Consider the following 21,384-nt stretch of genomic DNA (forward strand, 5'->3'; position numbering starts at 1 on the left):
AATGCTTGTATTGCTGCAAGAGGTGCACATTTCGAACAAAATCTTCATTAAAAAGTTTATAAATAAAATAATTAAAATAATAAATTAAATATATTTTTTTCTTTTTTCGTGATTTCCTGCGAAACAAAGCAAAAAGGAGCATATGTCTATAGGACTTTTTTTCTTAGTTTTTTACTCCTCTACACGCTCCCGAAGTTTTGCCATTTAATTTGGAAACACCCTGTATATATAGAAGAATCGCGCAAGTAATATAGGATTGAACAAATATCAGAGATGCCACAAAGCAAAGCGCGAAATGTACGACGATATCCGTTTCTCAAAATCATGTAAATACGAATAATTGAATAGACTGAATATTTTTCATACGCGTGGGGTAATCGAATGACGAACAGCTAGGGGAGGGGGGGGGGGTACGGGCAAGGAATAGCGAGGGGGAGCGTGCCGCGCGGCGTAATGGTTGATTACGTCATCACTTCGGTATTCGCTCGGCGACCTTGGAGGAAGACGGCAGTAGTACGACTACGAGTTGCTCTGGATGCGCATTAATTAATCCACGAAAATTAGAGATCTACGAACGCGAATTGATCAGTACTTATAATTTGCGACCTGTGAACATGTCGAAGCGACTGCTGTTTATCGAAGGTATGCAGTTATTTTATCACAGATTCGAAATAGGCGTCGAAATATATAGAGTACTGTTTCAAAATTACGAATTGTCACGTTTAGACTGGCACTTTTCCTCTTTAATGGCCATGAATAGATGAGTAGAGTCTCAGTAGAGTCTCGTCGAGAGTTTTGAATATCACTTTCCATTTAATTTCGAATCGGAAGCGATGCATGAATTTAGATTTATTGAATTACTGGACAGTACGATTCAAAAGCTACAATGCGTCAATCTTTTGTTAAAAATATTGCGTACATTGCGCTGATTTTGTATAACACAAAGTTATTACAAACTAATCGCTTATGGTAACACAATTTGAAATATTTACAATATTTCGCGATTACGTTTCAAAAAGAAATGTGAAGAAGAGTGACACGCGACACGACTACCTGTATATACGAACGGTATCGTACGAGTCATAAAAAAGCAACGTTAATATAACTCGCAAATAACGCAATTCCTGCTTTCACAATTAATATAGTTTGTGTAATTAATAATTTAATTAATTTTTTGTTTCCATGCACCTTTCGTTATACGATCCGTATAAAAAATTAAGCTTAACTTTGGAACTATTTGTCGTTAATAAAAGAAACATTTCTCTTTTTTAATAATCTCTAGCCATTCCATTGACTCTAATAATATCTTACAGACATTGTCTATAAATAAAAAATTCAGTCCTTTTATCTACTTTGAATTTATCTCGCAACGAATTGCAAACGTGTTTGATATTCATTTTTAAAAGTTAACCGATAATTGCATAGTAATATAGAATAGTATATTACATTTTTTTTTCAGATGATATCTTCCCTCTCATGGGTACGACCTTGACGTGGTGGGAGGACTCAGTACCTCGAGGATATACACGAAAAGAACGGTTTTTCTAAAGTATCTAAAAATTTTCGGATGTATCTGAATTATATATATAGATAAATTTTTAGATACTTGAGTAAAATGGTTCTCTTTATGTAAAAATCCAATGACGGGGAAGCTAACGTACCCTCGTTGCCGTTAATATTTGTTCTGTTTATTCTTGAGCCGTTTTATTTTACAATATTTTAAAAATGATAATTAAAAAAAAGACTTTAAAATTATTTTAAAATTATTTTGAAATTTTATAAATATGTAGTTTTAAGATTTCTTTCGGGAAATATATAATTATTTTTATAAATATCTAAGTGAATAATAAATTAAAAAATTCGATGCTTAAAAAATTGTGTTTTCAAAATTATACGTTTATAAAAGTTTATTTCAAAAGAGCTGTGTGCGTTTAGTAAATATTTTTTAAACATTATGTTTTTTTTGCACCGTTTTAAATTTAGATTCTGTATATGTAATATGTTTCTTTTTGTTACAGAATCATCGTAGCTACGTGGCTGATTAACTCCGCTGTTGCGCAACGGTTGGTGAGTAAAAAAGAAATTTTATGAATGAAGTAATGGATCTGTGGAAATCGATTTAAAAGTGGACTCCCGCATTAACAATGTTGTAAAAATTGTTAGGAATTAATATAAAATTTCATGGATTCATTGTGTGTATATGCTTTAAAATGGATAAATTATAATAGATTATGGCATATATGTAATCTTAGATTGTTTTCTCATTACTTTCTTATTTGATATGCCATACATTTGACGTGTGTTTAAGGTACACTCGCATACAGACACACCAAATTAAGCTTATTAATGTTTGTTCAGTCATAAAAAGAATTTTAAAAGAATAAAAATGGAAAACATTTTAATATTATAATTTTAACGTTATTATTAAATATATATAAAAAGATATTTTTTTTATTTTAAAGAAACATCAAAAATTTATATTTTCTTATTTTGTATAAATAACAAAAATTAAAACAAGGTAATTATATGTATATAAAGTTTAAGTTTAATAAAAATAATATATTTCTAATAGATTATACCTAAAAGAATTCTAATAATTTTCGAATAGTGTAATAAAGAAATGTATCTCGGTATAAAATCATGAAGGCATATCGCGCAATGAAGTAAAAACATCGCATTGATAAGTATATCAATTGTGAGGGAAATTTCTATTCCTTTCGGATCTCGTTAGTCAATAATTCTGAATTTCTCACGAAATATGTTATAGCGGTGAGATTCGAATAACGATTCGATAAAAATACGACTGGTTCATATCCAATAATTTTGATTTGTAATGAAGTTTTAAAAAATGACAGCATGTTTATATTCTGTTTTAGAAAGAATTAGGAAGATTATTGTTTAATATAACAAAATAATTACATAAAATAATGAACATTAATATTTTATCTCTCTAAATCTGAATCAGTGTATAATCACTGATATCAGTGCCAAGTATGCCACTGGTAATTAGTGAATTAAATGTGAGATCCCTAATCTAGCTAATCTTTATTATGTGATCTAACTTGTTTTAATGCTTAATTTCACTAAATATGGTATTGGAAAATTGAAATTAACGTGCAAATTTAGTATTTTAGTTATGTAATGCTCAAACATTCTCCTTTTTCTAGTTGAACTTCATTGATTAGTATCAGTGCCAAGTATGCCACTGGGTAATTAGTGACTATCCACTGAGTCAGATTTAGAGAGATAATAAAAGTAAGAATATTTAATATATATTAAAATAATAAAATTGACACGAAAGTTCACAAAATAAAACTGTATATAACTTTATTGATGAAACGATCTTTACATATAATAATTACTAAATTATATTCATAACACTATATAAATGCCCTTTTATGTAACCATTACCAAATGTATAATATATGCTGTTATTGATATACGTAAAATATATATAATGTCACACGAAACAGTTTTTAACCCCAAGGGTGATGAGCAGGTTTCTGTAAGCTTGCATGCTGGACTGCAGCTGCTATTGCGTTTTCTTTTGCAGCTATTATATCTTTTTCCTATTTAGATTAAATAATACACATAAACATATTAAGAATAAATTGACTTATAACAATTAATAACATAAATGATAACAATTTTTAAGTAAGAACTTCATGTAATAATTAAAATCATTAATAATATTAGCGAAAATAACTGATTTATTTTATAAAGAAATATAATAAAAATAATTAGTTTTGATAATACTACCTTAGCTTCCTGCTCGCTCTGATTAATTTGCTTATCAACATCCTGCTTTCGTAATTCTGCGGCGGTGTTAGCTGCGTTTCTTTGGATCGCTGCAGCTGCGGCGGCTTCTCTTGCCGCTGCTACTCGCTGTGCAGCTGCCACAGTATCCTTTAGGGTTGCTAATCTCTGTTGCAATGCCACGAGCTGTCGGGCGCTGGCTTTAGCTTCGGTCTCAGCATATTGCGAAATTTCATGCGACCTGCATAAAGTGGAAATGTTAGAAGTGCGCAGCGTAAAAGTAGACAGCCAGTGGATGTCACGTTGCGGACTGCGGTAGAACATTAGGTGTGTAATGATGAAAAATCAAAATTAATTATTTGTATACCTCGCGGCAGCTTCCCTCGCCGCCGCTTCCTTTGCCAACGCAACTTTTTGCTGAATCAACGCGGCTTGTTTCGCCTCCGCAACTTTGTGCTGAGCTACGGCAACGTTGTTGTTTGCCTCCTTTGCTTGCTGAATCGCTTTCAAAACTTCGGGTGGGTACGCGATACTGGGCGTACCGGGCACCGGATCCTTCAACGCCTGTTACGTAAATTGATTCGAATGTATTCCACAAATTTTACGTATGATGTAAACCACAGACTTCTATATGACTTCTGTATAATATGTATAAACCACAGACTTCTATAGAAGTCTGTGTGTATAACACGCGCGGTGTAATATAAAGTGCGTAAAAAAATGTGCGTACCTGAAGTGCCACATCGTGCGTAGCTTGAACTTCGACCTGTGCGAGCGCTACGTCAGGAGCAATCGGTGGGTTCCAGGCCGAAGTCGCAAAATTCGGGGCCCACGAAGGAGAGAAGGCTGGCACAAACCCAAAGAAATCAGGCGATCCGAAAAACGCCACTCCGCGCTTATGTTTCTTTGAATCCGATTTCAGTTCCACTACGGTCGCAATAGCGGACAGAAGCACGATCTACAAATCAATGCTTAATTATTCTTATCGATGAAAATATAAGCTTTAGGAAAGGATTGTTCTTTGTCTTAGATAGCTTTTGTCTCAGATTCTGTGAAATTTTAGAATTCCTCCCAATACTTCACAATATAAGAGAAAGAACGATTTTGCTAAAGTATCTAAAAATGTAACTAAATCTGAATATAATTTTTTATTGGACCATCAAAATAATTATGTAGGACAATAAAGCTAGTTGCTAGAATGTCAAAACATTTTGCAGTATTGTTTGCCGTGCTTGAAATTTCTACGTAATTATTTTGATAATCAAACAAATTTGTTTTCAAATCTCTATCTAGCTAATTTTTACTTCAACAAAATTGGTGTTTCCATGTGTTAATTTTGAAAATAGAAATTTTTTATTTACGAGATATAAGATATAAAAAGTCTTATATTTATAGAATTTGTGGATCTGATAAAATATAGATAAAAATGTGCTTGAGCTTTTAGTTACCGTTACGATGATCTTCATCTTGCGAGAAATATTGCTGATGATACTGAATTCTCCACTGGTGGGCCTCCGGTATATATACAACTTGTGATACGAGGAAGAATGCTCTAGCGCCTCCGGGATAATCATAGAATTAATTAAAACTATTAAAGGTGTCCGTAAAAGTCCATGTATCACAAACAGAATTATAGGCCTTTATTGTCTAATAACGATTTTCTGGAAGGCGTATGCTATACAATCACTACACACGAATCCACTTACATCTTAGAAATCGATGGACAAAGATCATATCTCGTCCTCGAATTCAGGAAGTAGTTAACTAGTTGTGAGTACGTACCAAGTACTTCCGCTTTAACGTAGACAAGTAAATTTAATAGATATTGAGAGGACATTCGATCTGTTGATGAGAGGATATTGTTTATACGTGTGTATTGTTTCGTACTTATATATAAGATTAGTTATGAAATATAAAATATAAATAAAATCGATATAATGAAAATTAAGAGAAAACTAATTATTAATTCTTTAATGAAATAGTTACAATTAAATATTAATTTTATAGATATTAAAATATATACAATCTACTTATGATATTACATTCATGGGATAAATATTACAACATAATCAAAACAAAAACACGTTGCACTTGAATGATGTAATTATAATATGGAATAATAAAATACAAAAGTTAATGACTTGTATAATAAAATGCAAAGAAATTAATAATTTGATATAATATCATATCATATAAATATTATAAAATATATGATAACACACAATATGATTAAACTTATATTTTTATTAAATTTTTACACGCATTAAACAAATTATATTTTTAAGACTTTTTGTTTGATATACAAAATTTGAGTTTTCTTTATACAATAAAATTATCTTTTTGAAATAAATTTGTAATATCTGTCAAAAATTAAAATATTTGTGATATAATTTCTATCAGATATTATAATAACTATCTATATTATAATAACAGTGTAAATAATAAGTACACTGTTAAATCTATAGTGTCAAATTTAACTTAACGTGAGTCACCACTGCTTCTACTAAATATATCATTATTTTTTACCAAAACGATAGTTAAATTTGACACTATAAATTTAACAGTGTAAACAGAACAAAAAAACTTAACAAATAATATATGTGGAATCTATTGTGTTATTTTATAATATTACATAATAAACGTAGAATGTAACAGTAACGAATGTAAATGTGCATAATACTTGGTTTCTTCTAAGAAAGCCGCACAGAAGAATCCAGATTTTCGTACACATGATGTCGATACAAGATTTAACGAGGGAATTTGGTTTGAGAATATTGCACGCAATATGTTTCTTAACTTAATATTTACTTCTCATTGTTCAAATTCCCGTCAAATCACGAAAAATTTCTGCATTTGTGAGAGAACGCACCCGACCGCTCGATATACTTGGCTTATAAAAAGAAGTTCCATCGCCAGAATCTGACAATTGTCTCACATTCGATCTAGGAACCGTTTTCTTAGATGAGTTTTTTTTCAATTTCCGGTCATCCACGGTAGAATACGGATCTTTGTCTTCTAAGCTGTGTTCACTTTCGGTCTTGGGATTCTTGAATTTGTAATATTTAGCAGCACGAAGGTGGTCATCTTTCTTCGGTGATTTCTCAGTGAACGAGAACTTCTCAATTTTCGCGTGCTTAGAATATTTTTCAGTCTTGGGTTTTTTGTATCCAAAAAACTCCTCGTAGATCACTTTGGGCGACGTTTTAGCGGATATGTCAGAACCATAAGCGGTGCTGTCTCTATAATCCATCTTTGGTACCTTACAATTTTTTCGGAAATTACGAGATTCTTGACTCTCTGATTCTTCGGATTGTCCTTGCTTTACGCGAGATTTATTTTTTGGTTGCCGTTTAGAAGAACTCAAATTAATATAACTGTCTATTTCTGGCACTTCTTTCACGTGCACATATTCTGTAATTAAAAATATTAATTTAATATTTCCATTAAACTTATTAATTTATTATTTCAATTAATAAAAATATAATTTTTTATGTAAAATCTCTATAGATCAAAAATAACTTATTTTCTGCATATTTTATGGTGGTATTATTCTAAAGTTATTTTCAGAGATAAAGTTAAACGAAATTGTTTAACAATATATATAATGCTGATATATATAATAAAAAAATTTTAGATAAAACTAATATAAATGTAATTCTAGGCCGCATATATGCATACAATTTGTCATTCTACATACCTTGTTTCGGTAGCTCTTCTTTATAAGAGTCTTCGAATTCTTCCTCAAAGTCTTTCTGGTAATACTTGGATCGTCTTGGAAGTTGCATCTCGGAAGAGTCTTCATTGCCTTCGTTTCGTTTCTCCTGCTTACGGCTTTCTTCTTCCTCCTCCTCTTCCTCACCGTCCTCTTCAAACGAGTCATGTGATGGTTTTGAGGATTCATTGTATTCTCCACGGTATTTTGATGATGAGTCTTCTTCCTCTTCGTCGTCGTCTGATGAATAATTCTTATAGCTGGAAAATGGTTTATCCTCGAAGTCGTCATCATTAGAATACGTTCTATGTTTTCCAAATTTCTCGTCGTACTGTTTGAAAGGATAAGACGTTGAAGGCTTGAAGTCACTTTCCGTTGGTGACGCTTTGAAATTTTCTGGTTGACGTTCACCGTCGTCATCTTCGGAACTGCTATCGTATTCCTTATCCGAATTTTGGTATCCTAGGAATAATATTTTTAGTATAAATATTTTAAACTTATTTTATTATTTCAAATTAAAATTTAATAAAAATATTAGTTTATTATTAAATATCAGTAGTATATCGATACAAATGCATTTTTTCTAATAATTTTTAACATTCATTTTACAAATTTATAAAAATTAAAAATCTGTCATTTTTTAATATATCATAAATTAATATTTTAACTTTTAATATTTTAAGTTCCTACTAATTTTTTAAATTTATAATTAATATTTTAAGTTTTTTTACTTTGAAAATACGCAAATTAGAAGATAATACACACTTTCATCATCTCTAGTTTCGTCGTCGTCGTCATCAGGTTGGGGTGTATGTGGCTCTGGATTTTTCGTATTGATAATCTCTGCGTCATTCAGAATGCCTTGCGTTCCGACAGGAGGATGAGCGATATTTTGTCGTACATTAATAGGCTGTACATTGTCATTATGCTCCTTGTCAAAGTGCAATTGTGGTTGATTATAAAGGGATTCGTAATTGCCTTGCACTTTAGGAACATTATTCGTAACAGGGTAAGCTTCTATACTAGCGCCTTTGTACTGCGGAAATTGCGGATTACTGTTGGCCGTCTGAATCGGTACAACTTGACCCTGAAAACTCGATAGAGGCGATGAAAACGGCGAAACATTACTTGCTACGTTCAATTTTGGCCCAAATTTAAATCCCACATCCGATTCGATCGGATAGTTCGAACTTAGTAAAAACTGCTGATTCTCAAAGGTGGGCAAAACTTCCGAGAGATCTAAATTGCTTTGGAGTCGAATGATCGGGACCGAGATTTTTTTGCCATTCATGTCTACAGTGGCTTCATCCTTTTGCCTAGAGCCTTGGGTTGTTTTGTCCGATGACGGAGTAATGCTTGACGCAGTTGGAATGCTCGGTGCGTACACATGCGCGTAATCGGTAACTTTTGACAGTGGATAACTCATTTTATACACTGGCGCCTGGACGGTGGGAGAAGAAACGCCCTGGGAGATAAACTTGCCGATATTGGCGAGTGGAGAATATTCGAAATCGGAAAAGCTGGACAGTTCAATTGGTTTGTCTTGATAGAACGCATTGTAGTTAGGCGAATAGATACCCTGCAATTTTTGATGCGACTGTGACACGATCGATTTAGATGCATCTAGCGGTTTCTCGACGCTCCTTGCAGCTTTGTAAGTATCAGGGTTATTCAATATATCATAATACGGAGCCAACGAATTACTCCGATGAGATTCTATCTGGTGGGTGGGTGGAGAAACGTAGGAAAGCGGCCGCTTTGGCACGCTGCCATATGCGTGGGAACCAGATCCGTGATTTGTTCCGGTATAAGGCACTCTCTGAGTAACTGATGCCTTGACGTTTCCATAATGAGGCGATAATCTCAAATTAATATCCTGAGGCGACGGGAGTCTTGGTGTAGTTTGAATACCTCTTGATTGCTCCTGATTATTAGGGATATTGTGAGTGGGACCTACGACTACGCGTTTCGATTTAGTAGATGTTGCTGACGTGACGGAAGCCCCAGTCGAAGTCACGATCTTCGTGGCGGAACATATCGTAGACGTAAAGAGAATGATGTTTACGATCTGGAACGTATTCAGCGCACACGCGCTTTAAATATCGAATTATATTTAATATTTAAAAATGTTAATAAAAATAGAAATAATATGTTGTATAATAATTTGTTCGATTAATCTATGAAATTTAAGTTTAAGTTGATGTCCGTGTAAATTATATATGTTATGTTACGTGAAAAAAACTGGTTTTGTTAAAGCATCTAAAAATTTAACTAAATATAGATCTGAAAATAATTTTGTTGGACTGTTGAAATAATTAATGTCCCAAAATAGTTGTTAAAATGCCAAAATTTTTTACAATATTGCTCATTATATTTAAGCGTTCTACATTATTATTTAGATCCAACAAAATTATTTTTAAATCTACATCTTATCTAAATTTTTAAATATTTCAGCAATATTATTCTTTCGATAAATATAGAAAAGGTAGCATTTGAAACTTTTTTCAACGTTTTTGACTTAATCATAAATAAAAAATGTTAATGACATTATTAATAAATACACAGTTATCACAAATATATGATAAAAATCGATTTCATCGCACAACATATCCATGAAATTAAATTAATCACATTTGGAAATAAATCACTGTTGTTACAATGTTACGATACACATAAACGATCGACGTGCAGTAAACGTTATTTAAAATAATTGGGAAACTGAAAAAAAAGCACGTACCAACATGATACTCGTACAGTTCGGTACGAGTAGAAACCAAAGTTCGATGTTAACTGGTTGCGACCGACATTCTCTCATCTTTTATATTCGGGATTTACTGATGCGAGACGACAGAATGGGTTGGACTTTCCTAAACTTTGCAAAAAGCGTATCGAGAAAAACCGAGTCAAATCATCTCGCTTCTCCCTGATCAGTGAAGCTATAATCATAACTATTGATCTAGCTTTTTATTAACTTATACTTCTCTCTTTTTGTGATTCGTTATATTTATATTATCATCATGTAAATTGTAATACAACCGTGAGAAATTAGACGAACGATTCTTTATCTACTAAACCTGCGGATGTGGTTAAATTCAATTTCCTATTTGATTGTTTAGTAAAACTTGAATTAGTTAATAACATATAATAGGAAATATTTATAAGATATTTAATACATAGATTTAAATGGAAATGGAATAATAACATAAAATTACTGTATAATTATACAGATATATTTTCAATGTTCATTGAATATCCTGTAGAGATAATAATAACTGTATCATTTACTAAAATGATTATTTCTTTTATTAGCCGTTATTCTGAGAAAACTTGCGCAAGCATAACTAGCATAATCGTTTTGTGAATTAATGTAAATCCCAAACTAATTTCTGTCTAATTCTCAGGGTTTTCGAGAAAGTGGTTATTGCACAATAAAAATGCTCCAATGGATTTATGTGTATAGGCTCCATTGAGTAAATCTTAAGACTAATGATTGTTACATACCGCGAGGTGAACGTCGCTTCCTTCTGGGTTATGGTTGAATTATTATGCCAATCAAGTGGAAAGAATGCAGTTGTATATATTTTCGCCATATTGCTGATTTATATTTTGTAAATAATTAATTTTCATATAAGATTTTAATGTTTATCTAAAATGCAGTTACTAATTTCTGATTTCTAAGTTGTCGGTCATCTTTTTAATCAATTATTTTAAAATATTGAGAAAAATTATAACTACATCTACACTTATTATACTTTGTGATTATATAAAATAATGTAATATTATTTTCAAAAATGAGAAAATATTGCTAACAATTTTTAATATTTTATAACATAAACTTACAAATTATTGTTTTAAATTAAAAAATTATTCTTTGAAATTATAATAATCATTTACGATTGATTTTGTTTTCACTTTTGTATTATTTACCATTCTATGTAGAATAGATAGTTTCAAGAACTCAAACCTTAAATGATAATAACGTAAATATATGACATAAATAATATATTCATAAAAAATAAATTAATAATTTATTTACTTTACAAACATACTGAACGTTTAATATTTTTAACCGATCATTCTTTTTTTAATTTTACTGTTATAAATAATTATAAAAATATAGTAATGTCATAAATTATAAAGAAACATTTTCGGTTTTCTCAAGAAGAACAATTCCTTCTAGAGGATAAAACATTTTCATTAATTTAGTTTTATAACCAAGATTAAAATCCTGATCCGATTTTGTCACGAAAAGCTCGAAAAGAACTGCTATGAATATTAATGCAACCATGAAAACATTTTGCCTTCAGAATGTTGATGTAAAAATTTGATGTTCATCGTATTTTTATTGAAAGCTACAATTTTTAAAAGCTTTGTGCATAAATATTGGAATTAAGTACACATTATTATAAGTACACTCAATATTATCATCTATTTTATCTTAAAAAACATTTTATTATCGTGACAATCTTGCGTTTCGCGGGTTTTCTCCGTGTTCAGATCCATTCTTGGAATGCCAACGTTTCGTGAACCTTGCAGTTCACTTCATCAGGGCGAGGAATCAAGAATATTTTATTATCGTGTTTATCACAATTATTATCACAATTATTACATTTTATTAACGTGTTTATTACGATTATTCAGTATTAAAGATATTTTAGATAAATAACAAAAAGCAATGTATTTAAGTTAATTAGACTATAATTATATTTGTTTAGAAATAAAACGTTACTATAATACTTACCTTTTACAAAATTCTTTGCATGTTTCCTTGGTATAGAAGAAATGTTTAGTTTTTATTGCGTATTTAGTTATTGATCACGTCCTTGAATAGATGAAAGAGAAAAGAGAAAGTCGATAAGAAGAGGAAATATATATAAGTTTAACAGAATATAAAACAGATACAAATTACAAGACGTATGTATTTCTTGTTTAACTTAATATGTATATACAGCATTTTTCTGCGTCTTACAATGATGACTGATGAATTTCCTTTCCCCTCGACTCGAACATTCCGTGAGAGCGGATACGATACTATCGACTGATTTTTCATCTTTCGTATAAAACTTATTTATTATAATTAAACACTTAGTGCAAACAGCGCAGGCAGCGGCTCGATACTGGCATGAAGCTGCATTTGATAATGCGCAAAGCGGACGGGAAGTCGTCCGTTATCGCGAACGGGAGGGTAAACGTACGTACTACCTAATTAATTATAGTTCTTTCACGAGCATATTTACACTGGAAAAAGAGTCTGATTGCATCAGTTGGAATTCTGATTGAAAATGGACAAATCAAAATTTTCCATTTGAATTTATGGTTGTGTGAGATAATCAAAATTTTGATTAATGTGATTAGAATTTTCTGATTCGTCCATTTTCAATCAGAAATTTTTCTCAGTGTACAGATTTTACGCGCAGATCCAGCGAACACATCGCGTGATCGATGTCTTGCTTGTACTTTTGATTATGAATTTACGCGGTTGTTCGCCGAATAGACATTCTCGACAAGAGAAGTAGGTTGCGAAACGATGTCGGACTTGTCTATGTAATCCCTGAAGGTATTAGCGTAAAACTGCTGCTGCAGCCGACGCTTATCCCTCTCGAAGAATTGCCTTAATTGATCTTTGTCGCGAAAATAGTTCTGCGCTCTATTTGGCAACTGTTTATTCTTCATTAACATACCAAGAAGATTGTGCATTCTAGGATGATTGATGTCGTATTCTGTATTACTTTTCATTTCCCTTAAGATTCTACCGAGGCTTTCCGGCGTCGACGTAGTGAACGTTGGATAAGAATCAAGGAACGACCGGTGCCTAGAATCGTAGTCAAAGTATTCAGAATCGAAATCTTTAGGCGGCTTACGTGCGTAAGGATGCATTCCATCCAGATACACTTCTACATTACTAGCAGATGTTTCTAGTCCACTGGATCCTTTATTTGACCTCAATTTCCTTGGGGCATTTTTGAATCTCGATCCAGGTCGTTTTTTCTTCATCTGCTTATCGTGAAAGGGAACTTTTGAACGAAATGCATCCGGTCTGGGTGGCGTAAGAAATTTCAAGTAGCTATCGTCATTGAAGTCATAGTTGGAACTTGCAGCAAAGTTTGCATCTTCCAGTTTAGGTTTGCGACCAGGTTTAACAGCGCCATGATAGATATGTATTGGTCCCGCGGGTTGTGTCTTTAGCAAATGTTCCAAAGTCTCCAATAGAGGATCCAATTTCTTTTTATCGCCTGAAGAGTTGGAAATGTCACTCATGTGTATGTTGTTCTCGCTCTGGTGCGCTTCAAGAATTTCTCTGTATTTGGACTCCGTTAAGGAAGACTGTAATTTTTGCAAGTCGTGTTTTAGTTTGGCTAAGTCACTCGCTTCGGAATTATTTTGAATGTTTGTCGGCCTTCTGTCGTTGTTCCACTTCTGTGAGTTGTACATCGTCTTCAAGGATTCTTTGAACATTTCCTCAGCGTAATTCTGCAAGTCCGACGCAAGCTTCGGCTTCATAATCAACTCGGTTTGCCCTGACAACGGTTTAAAGAAGTTCCCGCCGGGCATGGCGGACACCAGGTTTAAACCTGGCTGAAGGGGTTCGTTCATTGACAACTTATTGTTAAGAGCGTTTTGGTTTTTGATAATGTCAACGTTAGGGACGAAATTGATAGGATTAAACACTGGTCGTTCCTGAGACTGCACAAATTTGAGATCCACTTGCTTAGGTCTAGCTCCAGACTCTGTCAGAGAGTTCACGTAATTGTGCAGAATGGTTTGCGGAGTAGCTGAGGCGATTGTGCTGAAAATTGGGATGGGTGTCGTCAAAACAGTAGCCGGATAATGCATCGCTTGATAAGCATTCACATTGAGAGGACTAGGTTTGATATTTGGATTCACGATCTCTACGGTTTTCGCACCCACATTCGGAAGATGAGCGTTTGCCGCTCCCAGCATATTTAAATTATTAATCGAGTGACTAGTCGTACTGTCAGCGGCCTGCAACACAATGCCGGACAGTCTACCACCCTTTACTAGTTGCTTATTCATTTGAGCTTGCAATTCCTGTAAATTCTGTTGAGTTGGAATTAGCTGCATATTCTGGCCCTGAACATAATATGAATTAACATTAGGCGCCTGCTTTTGTCCATTCTGGCCGACGGCTAGACTCGCGGTAGCGAGAAAGTTCCCGCCGGAAGTGGGATACACGTTCTTCTTGCTCTGCATTTCCAAGTTGGCTCTGCTGTCTGGTATCGTTTGGCTGGACAGCAGAGTGGGCACTGTCGGCATACTCTGTATCTGTAAATTACCATGATTTATCAAATTCTGACCTTGCAGTCCGTGGGGATTCACCTGGATCTGAGTTGCCTGCAGCGGCGTCTGTAGAAAATTTGGGTACGTCTGAATAGTCGGCTGCGGCAACACGGTGAAGGTCGTTTGTGGTGTTACATTGCCCTGCATACCGTGAACATTCAAACTCTGCAGCGCCGGGGTCAAGCTGGGCGTGAGGGCGAATACAGGTGTCATAGTGCTCGGAACGTAAGTCGCTCTTAGAGTATTCATGATCTTATTTGGATTGCTCGGATGTGAGAACAGAACCGTCTGCACGGGGTTTTGGAAAGTGTTCTGGCCAACAATGATATCGGGCACCGGCGTGGAGACCAGGTTTTTTGATAGTGCCAAATTCTGAGTGAGAACAGGCTGAGGCGTACTCAAGAGAGGCGTTGTCGTGCTGAATACACCAATCGGCGCGACGGTAGCGAGATTCTGCAACATAGCATTGGACATGTCGAAACCCTGGCTACCACCTAAAGCGGTTGCGTGATCGAAGTTTGCTACGGGCACGAGATTAACAATGTATTTCTGCTTCTCCATCTGATTTAATTCGATCCCGTTGGAATGAGAGACTTCGAGATTCGGAGATATCTGACTCCACGTGTTGGTATTCCTCGATCCATGAACTTTTTTTGTGCTGGTGGCTCTAGAGTCGTGTCGAATGTCTTCGACGCTCTCGTCGTGGTGATTCGTGCTGGGATCATTGAGCCATGGATTCGCCTTCGTTCTGTGCCGTTGTGATTTTAATTTTGCAGAGCTGTATGTATACTTACCCTCATCCGCGCTCTCGTTCAACGTGCCTCGATGTTCTTTAGAAAGTTGTTTTCTGACGGAATCAGGACGTTTCCGATTTTTTTGCGTTCTCAATCTTAGCCGGTCGATATAATCGTAGTAATCCGTGCTCTCATCTGAGACTTCTTCGGAGTCTTCCGGGCGTTGATAACTACGCTGCCTATTGTTATTGTTGTAAATCTGTGAGTTAGAAAATTCTGAGTTTTTCAAAGTTTTCTCATCATTATCAGACTCGTTGTCTTTCAGCTGGCTGCTGAACTTCATCTCCATTTTATGATTACTCGGCTCGGCGACGACGACCGGCTTCATGACTCTATGGCGTGTCTTCGACGATTCCGCGGCATCGCCATAAGTTCCGCTATGCGCGAGTTCGTTGACCTCGTAATTCGTCCTTGATGAGGACGGGGTCGCTTCTGCATTCTGCTTGGCCGCGCTCAGCCCATTGTAGTTCGCAGTATTCTGCTGCTGATAATTACCAACGACTTTCTCCTGTCCATAAAAAGTTTTCTTTCCTTTATCCTGGGCTTTATTGTACGAGTAAAATTGAGCATAGATATCCGCGTCATTGTTTTGTTGCGACTGCCAACCGTAATTACGGGTATGGTTCTCAAGCCTTTTCCCCCTCTCGCTCTTCGGATGCCTCGAAGATTTATCAGACTCGCTGTCGGTCTTAGTGTTCACTGTGCTGTGTACATTCTCGTAAAAATCCTGGTAATTAGCCACCGCGGGGGTGTCGTTGTTCACCTTCAGCAGCTCGAACTCATTTAGCCTATCGTCCTGCAAATCGAAAGACCTGCGATTCGTCAATGATCTAGGTAGACTCAAGAAGATCCTCGCTTCGGAGGAGTATACTAAATCCTCTTCCAATTTTTTCACCCTTGAATCGAAACTGTCTTTAGCACTTACGGCATTTGTCACGTTGCTTTCTTCAGATCTCTCCTGCTCGTAGTCATTGATCTGTGACGAGTTGAGTTCGTACGAGACGGATGGCGAGACGGATCGTACCATAGGGACAAAACCGTTAGAATTTTCATAGTGTACCGTTGACGACGATATGTTCGAGAGCTGTTCTTCAAGGTCCTTTGAGTCTTCATTCGGTTTTATAGCATGTGTCACGGTTTCCAAAGCAGTTGCGAGCTGGTCGAAGATCTCTTCACTGTTTAAGTCAGCATCCTCTGAGCATCTTATTTGTGGCCAACCGAGGAACAGCAATATCACCTATGAAAGTTGAGAAATGCTATTAAATTGTATCTGTGATTGAAACTCAAGAGTCAACTTTCAAATCGTTTGTCTGAGTATTATTAATCAAATTATTAATAATAAATTGAATAAATTTAAATGACAATATTATATCATTTTCATATTATTTGACATATAAAATTAAATGTAAAATAAAATATATAAAGTAAAAATTAAAAGAATTTATTTGGAATGATACAACAAAGAATTTTATAAAAATATATTATATTTTTATAAAAAAACTAAATTAATTTATTAATTAAAAATTAAAATTTTATTGTAAGACATGGGTGATAAAATATAATTAAACTGATAATAAACATAAAAAGAACATTGAGTTATTGTAAAAGTATGAGATCTGGAAGATACATTACATGTATATTTTTAATTATAAGTCTTGCTAAAGAAGAAAGCAGATATGCATTGCAAAGTTTGGATAGCCGCTACGTGATAGTAAGCAGTGTTAATTGCTGTTTCGTCAAGGAGATGACCTAGAAAAGAAAAGCAGACTGGAAAAGTAAAATGCGTGTGCAATGGAAATAAGGACTGGATGTGCAAGGAAGCAAATCTTTGTGGACTTTCTCACTGATTCATGGCCATTTGAGTTATTATTTGACAATGACTCCCATACTGATGTCACCGTTAATGTAATAATTTTAAGCTGTAAAAAAGAATTTCCAAAGCTCGAAGTGCAATTGTATCACATAAATGACTTTTTTTACAAGATGCAGAAATACGAGCAGCTAACTATATACCTTATCCGTTTAGAGAGTGTCGGTGAAAAGTAATTGTGGAGAAAACAGAGCCAATTTAAACTATTCTTTATGCCTATCGTTAAACAAGTCGGTCGAAGTTGTCGATCGGAATATAACGTCGTTAATATGCATATCTTTATTTAGAAGTAATTTTGTGTGTGTCTCTCGATTAGGTTTCATAAGCATTTAAAAATTATATGTATGCATTGATAACATTTTTATAATGCACATTTTAAATTTAATTCTTTGCTGTTGTACTAAACAATATATATATTAAAATAAAAGCATGCAACAAAAAAATAATTCCTCTATTATAATACTGCTTTTAATTTAGTGCAAACTTTAGATAGCAATTTTTATATAAATAATTTGGAAGAATATATTTAGCTCGTATATTTAATACAATACATTTAAAATTTTTCATAGCAGAATAATGATTAAAGAAGATATAATTTAAAATGTATGTATTAATATAATGTAATAATAAAGTAAAAAATAATTGAATTATTTGAATGTAAAGTATGTAAAGTAAGTACATATAAAAGAATATATAGTGTATATATTATTTATGCAAATGCCTTTTATAACAATTTATTATTTATTTTTTATAAATTTGTAACTTTGTTATTAAAAATCTTTAAAATATATGACACTGGTAATAAAAAAAATTCTAAACAAAAAAATAAATTGCTTGAAGAAAAGAAATCGAGGATAAAAATTAAATAAGATGAGATATTTTTACGTGCTCTTTTTCTCTATGTATCATGATGAGAGAGAGAGAGAGAGAGAGAAAGAAAGAAAGAGAAATACACTATATTAGATAAATATTCTTTTAGAAAAAGTTCCACACCATTTCACACATATAGAGAAAAATCTGTCACTTAAATTGAAAGCAATAATACGACATTGCATTCAATATTCCGCCTTATTAATTTATGTCAGATTGTTAATACATATACCAAATTCTTTTCTACACCAAAAGTTTTTATTCACACCAAAAATTAAATGATGACCAATTTTGTTTTTCATCGCACAAATGAACTTCCCACTTTCACAAAGTACTCAGATCCAAGTACTTACATAATAAAAAATCATTTTTATTGAAATCATTTTTAAGATTCCTCCAGAGATGAAACATTAAACAAAAAGGAGATTCATGTGCCACACTGTATTACGCGTTCACATTGATAACGACCATTCGTTTCCGTATCCTCGCCTCGTGATAATCTCAAGGTACGCGCGTGGTGAACCTCCACGCGAGAACTGAGCCACATAGTAGATACGCGATTTTCTTTATACAGTCCGGCGGCTAAGAGAAAAATATCGTTCTAAATATTATCCTGTACACCACACAACCGTTGAGGATACTTTCATTCGCGACACGCGAGTGCGCCTGGAGAAATATTGTCCGACCTATCATGGGACGCAGTCGTCATCCCATCACGTGGAATTTTAGCAACAATAATCGCAATTATACAGAAATGGAGAGAGGGCATACTCACGAAAAATGCTCTCAATTGAAATAAAAATCGTTTTATTGTAAGTTCGATCGAGAGATACTGATCGCGGAATATCATGAAAAGAACAAGAAGTAGGCGATCGCTATTTTTCTAAATGCATCGCAAAATATTTATTTATAACCAACAGGATGGCGTCAATTACAAAACAAATAAGTAGGAGAGATCCGAAGAGATTCTAGATCTCTCTGTAGAATATTATTTTATCTATTGGAAACCGCATTGGGAACATCAATCCGAATACACTTCCGGCGCTTTACAGCCTCCTGCGGTTCTTGTTGTCTCTGATCGACGGAATCGGATCCAAGGTATCGCCAGTACTTTTTCCGCCGTAATTTTACGCGCTCTAGAACACACACGTTATACCTGATGCGTCTATTCCTCCCGTTGCGCGCCGTGGAAACGAAGGTGCACGTCTATGTGTAATGAACACGAGCCGATCTCCTCCCTGCATGCGGAGTCGTTCGCGCTCGTGCTCGAGCGTTCAGCAGTTTAATACCTCGCGCCTAATTGCCGTGCCGCAATTGCCATAGATGCAACGCAGATACCGTCGGAGTGCCGATGTTGTGCCGACCAGTAGCCTGTCTATTGTGAAAACATGGAATTAACAATGGAGCTGGAGCGGGCTTAAGTTTTTTTTTTACGCGCCTGCCAGATAATTAACGTTAATTGAGGTTCAACGGCATCGGTCGACATTGATGCGTATCTCCAAGCGCTCGCGCGCCGGTAATATCTTTTTTATTAATAATTTTGAATTATTATATTTCTCTCGGACGGCATCGGCGTTTGCGAATAAACGCGTTTGCGCGTTGTCCGTATCGAGTAAACGCATAATAGCGCTTGATTGCCGCTTAATGTGCGTAGATTGATAGCAATTCTAAAGCGAAAACTTTTACTTTACTTATGCGTATAACGCACTTATACGGTCTTTGTAGCAAGTATAAAAATTGACGTAAATGTTCTAACAAAATGAGCAAATTTTAATATTTTGTTAGTTTTCCTTTGACTCTTATTATCGTTTTCTTTTCCAAGAAAATACAATAAATTGAGGGTACTTTGTACTTATTAACCAAGACTGTATGTAATTATTGGGAAAAGTTAATAAATACTCTTCTAACGTATGTTTACAGCTTTTTCCGCTTTTTTTTAATCAGACGATACTTACGTTGCTCATATAATGTAATATACAGGATATCCTGGAACTACCTTTTAATCGTTGCTTTTGTGGTCTATGGAATTGATATAGGAAAAATGAAAGAGAGATTCTTCCTAGGGGAAAAAAATGTTCAAGGAACTTTATCACAATTCCTAATTTTTAGCATTGCTCATCTTTACAGCCAAGATTATCAAAATAAAATTTTATTGAAGCAGAATTTATTTATATAAGATTCATTAAAGTATAATCTTGTCATGTCTATCCTTTGCAATTTCTTGATCTTAACGATTAATTGGTCGATAGTTTAATAATTAAAATTGATTTAATTTATGCCAAAAAACTTTATTGTAGTAAACATTGATTAATTTTTGAAAATATGTTTCATATTTTTTATATTTTGTGGATTATTATTTAACTTTATAATGTAACACGTATTTAAGTCGTGTCAAAAATTTTAAGTGAGGAAAAAATGAAAGAATGATGAATCAAAGTAGAAAACTATGTTCTAGCGATTAATTTCATTATAATTTATAGATAATTTTTTTACATATAACCACTACTATACTCCCTAAATCTGAATAAGTGGATAGTCACTAATTACCCAATGGCATACTTAGCACTGGATAATCAATGAATAAGTTCAACTAAAAAAGGAAAAATGTTTGAGCATTATATAACTAAAATACTGATATTTGCAAGTTAATTCCAATCTTCCAATGCAATATTCATTGAATTTATGCACTAAAAGGTTAGTTAGATCACATAATAAAGACTAGTTAGGTTAGCGATCTTACATTTCATTCATTGATTACCAGTGGTATACTTGGCAGTGATATCAGTGATTATCTACTGATTCAGGTTTAGAGAGTATAGCTTCCTACTTTCGATTGACTTTCACATGCAACTATATTTATTTAAATGAATATATTATCATACATTTAAAAGAAAAAGATTCTTATTAATAAAGTATACCACAAAATTTTATAGAACTGCTTATTTTTGTAAGGAATAAACAAAATGTGATTACCAAAAATTTCGAGGAAAAGTATCAAATGAAAAGATTTATGTCTTTTAGAAATAATTGATTTACATAGAAATTTGAGGCACAAATAATACAAACCTAATTTGTATAAAAAT

General features: G+C 33.8%; 3 protein-coding genes across 4 annotated transcripts; all 3 read right to left on the reverse strand.

Annotated features, from left to right (window-relative positions):
- Nucleotides 1-3,395: 3,395 nt before the first annotated feature.
- On the reverse strand, nucleotides 3,396-5,244 carry LOC108726067 (protein TolA). Its single transcript, XM_018453435.1, has 5 exons — nucleotides 5,205-5,244; nucleotides 4,487-4,714; nucleotides 4,124-4,320; nucleotides 3,760-3,997; nucleotides 3,396-3,569 (listed from the first exon to the last, which is right to left on the reverse strand). The coding sequence occupies exons 1-5, from the start codon at nucleotides 5,220-5,222 to the stop codon at nucleotides 3,477-3,479; spliced, it is 774 nt and encodes a 257-aa protein (XP_018308937.1). The 5' UTR covers nucleotides 5,223-5,244; the 3' UTR covers nucleotides 3,396-3,476.
- Nucleotides 5,245-6,547: 1,303 nt separating this feature from the next.
- On the reverse strand, nucleotides 6,548-10,237 carry LOC108726064 (ABC transporter F family member 4). Its single transcript, XM_018453432.1, has 4 exons — nucleotides 10,206-10,237; nucleotides 8,234-9,536; nucleotides 7,454-7,930; nucleotides 6,548-7,167 (listed from the first exon to the last, which is right to left on the reverse strand). The coding sequence occupies exons 1-4, from the start codon at nucleotides 10,209-10,211 to the stop codon at nucleotides 6,575-6,577; spliced, it is 2,379 nt and encodes a 792-aa protein (XP_018308934.1). The 5' UTR covers nucleotides 10,212-10,237; the 3' UTR covers nucleotides 6,548-6,574.
- Nucleotides 10,238-12,824: 2,587 nt separating this feature from the next.
- On the reverse strand, nucleotides 12,825-18,819 carry LOC108726077 (uncharacterized). Of its 2 annotated transcripts, XM_018453449.1 has the most exons (3): nucleotides 18,655-18,819; nucleotides 16,487-16,798; nucleotides 12,825-16,357 (listed from the first exon to the last, which is right to left on the reverse strand). In XM_018453449.1, exons 1-3 carry the CDS (start codon nucleotides 18,682-18,684, stop codon nucleotides 12,932-12,934), a joined length of 3,768 nt encoding a protein of 1,255 aa, XP_018308951.1. In that variant the 5' UTR covers nucleotides 18,685-18,819; the 3' UTR covers nucleotides 12,825-12,931. The 2 variants fall into 2 exon arrangements, with proteins under 2 accessions (XP_018308951.1, XP_018308950.1); XM_018453448.1 differs by having other exon boundaries at nucleotides 12,825-16,798.
- Nucleotides 18,820-21,384: the final 2,565 nt, after the last annotated feature.

Source organism: Mycetomoellerius zeteki, unplaced genomic scaffold, assembly GCF_001594055.1.
Source record: "Mycetomoellerius zeteki isolate Tzet28-1 unplaced genomic scaffold, Tzet1.0 scaffold382, whole genome shotgun sequence".
Classification (NCBI taxonomy): domain Eukaryota; kingdom Metazoa; phylum Arthropoda; class Insecta; order Hymenoptera; family Formicidae; genus Mycetomoellerius; species Mycetomoellerius zeteki.

Bases quoted from the DNA above. Each gene is read 5' to 3' on its own strand.
- LOC108726067 (XM_018453435.1), bottom strand. The intron at 3,998-4,123 runs GTATACAAATAA...CACTTTATGCAG, and splicing joins GCGAGGGAAGCTGCCGCGAG to GTCGCATGAAATTTCGCAAT. The intron at 3,570-3,759 runs GTAGTATTATCA...TAATCTAAATAG, and splicing joins AGAGCGAGCAGGAAGCTAAG to GAAAAAGATATAATAGCTGC.
- LOC108726077 (XM_018453448.1), bottom strand. From the start codon at position 18,684: ATGATTTCAATAAAAATGATTTTTTATTAT. The intron at 16,799-18,654 runs GTAAGTACTTGG...CAACTTTCATAG, and splicing joins TAAAAATGATTTTTTATTAT to GTGATATTGCTGTTCCTCGG.
- LOC108726064 (XM_018453432.1), bottom strand. The intron at 7,931-8,233 runs GTGTGTATTATC...TATTATTCCTAG, and splicing joins CGAAACTAGAGATGATGAAA to GATACCAAAATTCGGATAAG. The intron at 7,168-7,453 runs GTATGTAGAATG...TTTTAATTACAG, and splicing joins AGAAGAGCTACCGAAACAAG to AATATGTGCACGTGAAAGAA.